Below are 4,543 nucleotides of genomic sequence, written 5' to 3' on the forward strand. Positions count from 1 at the left end.
AGCAGCTGAGACAGATCAGGCAGGTTATTTGTGAATCTGTCTTTAGTGGTTGGGATAATTGTTCTGCCTAGTCGATAACACGGCGCGATATGACAAATATCAGTGGTATTAAGTACACACGTTACAAGGCAGTGATCAGTAACATCATTATTTTGCTGTATCACGTCTATATCAGTAAGATTGGTTCCATGTGATTTAATTAAGTAGGGATGCACCGAATGTTCGGCAACTGAAATTGAATAAGATAAAAGACCGAATAAACTGTACCGAACAATGACGTGACGCTATCAAATAGCAACCAGCGTAGAGTGACACCGTGTCTACACCGGATGCGACAGTTGTCGTGTCACGCCGCGCAGCAACAGCTAAAAAGTTTGTCTACACTGGACGCGACATTTGAAATTGAAAAAAAAAATCATTTGAAATTTGTGTCAATGCGTCATAAATAGAACACGGCAGCAGATTACTGTCGGGGATTTGTCGTGTTGCGCCGCATCCAGTGTAGACAGCATCACTGATTATAATGAGTTCTATAGTATTTTGTCGCGCCGCACCACTCGCGTCCGGTGTAGACACTGTGTGATAGGCGCGCACTCTTTATGCACACATGTCAGCATTGTGGAAGCATTTAAACTGTCTGGGAAAGACGCAAAAATCATTACAAGCACCGACAGCCGGCGGATCTGCTTGTTAACCAGGGTTCAAAGTCCAAACCACGAGGAAAATCTGCGCTGAAACGGTGTTACTCGTTTTTTACAAGGCATGTGACAACGTATTCGTAATGAGACTCCTTTATAAGTCTGCTGTTGTCAACAAAAAGAAGCATTGAGGTTTTCCTGCGCATTTCCGCCAAAACAAAAGTTAAGAAAAAGTAAGAACTCTATCAACAATGGTGAAAAAATTTGGCAAAATACATGGGAGAAAAAAACTAAAAAAACCGTGTTCGGTATTCGGCCCAATGTTTCATTTTGTTCGGTTTTGGCTTCGGCCAAGAATTTTCATTTCGGTGCATCCCTATAATTAAAGGGTTAGTTCACCGCAAAATGAAAATTATGCTGTGTTTCACTCACCCCCGAAGCATCCTAGGTGTATATGACTTTCTTCTTTCAGACGAATCCAGTCGGAGTTATATTAAAAATTGTCTTGAAAGATCAAAGACAATTTTTAATATAACTCCGACTGGATTCGTCTGAAAGAAGAAAGTCATATACACCTAGGATGCTTCGGGGGTGAGTGAAACACAGCATAATTTTAATTTTGCGGTGAACTAACCCTTTAAGTCTAGAGTATGATTAAGACGATGAGTGGGTCTAGTGACGTTTTGCTTGACCAGAAATGAGTAAATCTGTACATGCAACCCCTAACGAATCATTTTTATTATCACCGTAATATTTATTTTCTTTTAATTACTGAAGTTATGATTTTATAGCATCAGAACATTATCCAAAGCATTTCAATTCTCCCGGTTGTAGCTGCATTTCTTCATTGTTCGTGACTGATGGACAGTGTCTGTGAAAATGTTAAACGCTTAAGAGAAACTGATTCCGCTAATGGGAGATGGTCAGCGTTTTGGTGTCTTTGTGAGTGGTACACACAGTCCTGAAGATTATGAATATTTAACATAACAGCTAAACTCTTCTGGGAAGGTTTTCTGCTAGATGTTGGAACATGAATGCAGAGATGAGCTTCCATTCAGACACGTAAGCGCCATTATGTTGGGCGATGATGGGGCCTGATGCGCGACTGGTGTTCCAGTTCATTTCCAAAGTGTGTAGTGGGGTTGAGGTCTGGGCAGCCATGTTCACGTCCTGCAGACTCGGTAAAGCTTGTCTATACAAGGGTATTGTCATGCTGGGATAGAAAAGATCCCTACTCAGACTGTTGCAACAAGGTTAAAAGCCATTATACGGTGCCATTATACGGTGAAACAGTAGGATTTAGACTAAGAGGTCGGGTTAAATATACCGCTGCTTCCTTGTGCAATTATCAGACCAGGCCACCTGTTTATCATGGGGTCCATTTGTTTACCATTAGTAAATATCTTTTGATTCTTTTTTCTTTTGCCGGGGTAGTTTCGATGATGGAAATATAATGTCAAAAAGGTAAAAATTGTGCTCATCAATGTCATTTACTCACCCAAAAATTTTTACGACATAAAAGAAGAGATTTTGAAGAATGTTGGTAAGCAAACAGTTTTCATTTTTGGGTGAGCTATACTTTTAACACCCATGAAACTCTATTTAACATTATATCAAATATATACACTACTTTTAAAAACTTTGGTGTCAATATTTATTTATTGATTGAATGATTGAAAGTAGGGATGTAACGATTAACAGCGAGCCGGTTGAAAATCGATTTAAATATGTGACGATTCAAATCAGTTGATTCATTTAGGGGCAGGAGTTTATATGAATGTATGTCTGAGGGGAACCTACTGTCTTTAGAATAGTGTAGATGGTATTTCTTCTTTTCCTCTTGCCTCTGTATAACGCATATTAAAGTTCATAGGTGCAGCGCTGCTTTGTTTACAGCGGAAACCAAGGAAACGCTTTACGCGCCACCTGCTGGCAGAGAGTGAATCTGCGTCTCATTCAGCTCGTCTGCTGTAGCAATAATTTACAAGTGCTATATTATTTAGTATATTATTATTATATATTTCAATTTCACAAAGAAACATACAGTATTTTGTCCAAGCAATAATAAAAGGACACATTTAATTTATAATTTGTCTTAAATCTCATTTTGTTAAAAAATATTGTGAATCGCATCGTGAGTTGAGTGAATCGTTACATTTCTAATTGAAATAAATACATACTTTTGTACAGCAAGGGCACATTAAATTGAAAAAAAAGTGACAGTAAAGTTTTTTTTTTATTTTTTTAAACCTGTTTTAAATAGTTGTTCTTTTGAATCTTCTATAAAATTTCACAGTTTAATAAAAAATATGAAGCAGCACAGCTGTTTTCAACATTGATAATAATCAGAAATGTTTCTTGAGCAGCACATCAGCATCTTAGAATGATTTCTGAAGATCATGTGACACTGAAGACTGCAGTAATGATGCTGAAAATAAAGCTGCGCATCACAGAAATACATTACATTTTAATATATATTCACAGAAAACAGCTATTTTAAATTGTAATAATATAAATGCAAATACTTACAAATAAATGCAGCCTTGTTGAGCATAAGAGACTTTCAAAAACATAAAAAAAATATATATTAATACAATGATACATTAATTTGAATAGTGTAATAAACATTGATTTTATTTTCTGACTTCGGTGCTAATACCCAGATATCACAGTATTATTGCAGTAACTATAATTATGGTAACCGTTTTTGTAGGAAACTATGCCTAAGGTTTTTATGTCAGTGTTCTATATGTATATTTGTTTTATTTTCTCAGGTATCTGTATTGTATTGGTGCACCTGCTGATCAAATTCAAGCTGCACTTTTTGCCTGAGAGTGTGGCTGTGGTTTCTCTGGGTAAGTGACTTTATGATCTCATTCTCGGGAACTTTTAGCGGTAACACTTTAAACTGTTCCATTCAATGCTGGTGAAGTATTTGGGTCAGCCAGTCATAATGATAAAAACAGAGGTTCGTCACAAAACAGCGTGTGTTCCTGTTGCAAGTGACCAGACGGTGTGTCTTTAGAAATGAGATCACTCTGTTTTATGAGCAATCAATTAACTGATCAATAATGAATAGACCTGCATAAGATACAGAGAGGACAAGAACGGGAGTGGACGAACTGATATGAAGCACACACACACACATTCCATTCGTGGGAAGCAGTGAAGTAATTAATTATCACTGAAAATAAACTGTTATCAGGTCAAGAGTAGGTGTGTATGTAACGGTTTACGCTCGCCTGTCGTGATTCACAGTGTTGTGAAACCCGAGTCTGAACCTGAATGAATACCAATGTAGTTCCTCTAAGATTGTGTGTGGATTGATCAGTTCCTCTTAGCGTGCAAGCCTATTGTAGATATTCACAGAGTAAACGAGTTAGGCCACCAAAACATCACAGATCTCTCATCATTTACTCAACTTGAAGTCATGCCAAGCCTGTATGACTTACTTTCTTTTGTGGGAAGAACAAAAGAAACAGTTTTAACATATTTTTCTGAACAGTTTTGGTTACCATTGACTTTCATGATGATACATTGAATTTTACGAGTATGAAAACAAGGCCATGAGGGATAGACTTACAGACTTAATGGCACACACTGTGTAAAGTTTCTAGATCATGTGTAATTTTCAAAAATCACAACTTTCAGAGCTGTTTTTGTTTACTGTAAGTTAGGGCTGCACGATAAATCGCATGCGATATTTAACGCGCATCTTGTCAGAAAGCCGGTTCTGTAATCAGCGGTAAATTTCCATCACGTGCGTGCTTTCACATTGAGCAGCATTAACTACACAGAGCCGTTGTTCACTGACGAGCTGCGCAAAAAATCGCGCGAATATGAACGTGGTTTTGCGCAGCTCGTCAGTGAACAACGGATCTGTGTAGTTAATGCTGCTCAATGTG

The 4,543-nt window shown here is 37.6% G+C and overlaps 1 protein-coding gene across 1 annotated transcript in view; it reads left to right on the forward strand.

The window, feature by feature from the left end:
- The first annotated feature begins 1,725 nt into the window (after positions 1 to 1,725).
- The window catches only part of LOC107723889 (sodium/hydrogen exchanger 8), a 24,447-nt gene continuing 21,629 nt past the window's right edge, over positions 1,726 to 4,543 (forward strand). Inside the window, exons 1-2 of the mRNA XM_016532618.1 lie at positions 1,726 to 1,819; positions 3,413 to 3,493. Coding sequence (XP_016388104.1) covers positions 1,726 to 1,819; positions 3,413 to 3,493 — 175 coding nt within the window. The remainder of the gene's footprint in view (positions 1,820 to 3,412; positions 3,494 to 4,543) is intronic.

This window comes from Sinocyclocheilus rhinocerous, unplaced genomic scaffold (genome assembly GCF_001515625.1).
Source record: "Sinocyclocheilus rhinocerous isolate Xijiao unplaced genomic scaffold, SAMN03320098_v1.1 scaffold4079, whole genome shotgun sequence".
In the NCBI taxonomy this organism is placed as follows: domain Eukaryota; kingdom Metazoa; phylum Chordata; class Actinopteri; order Cypriniformes; family Cyprinidae; genus Sinocyclocheilus; species Sinocyclocheilus rhinocerous.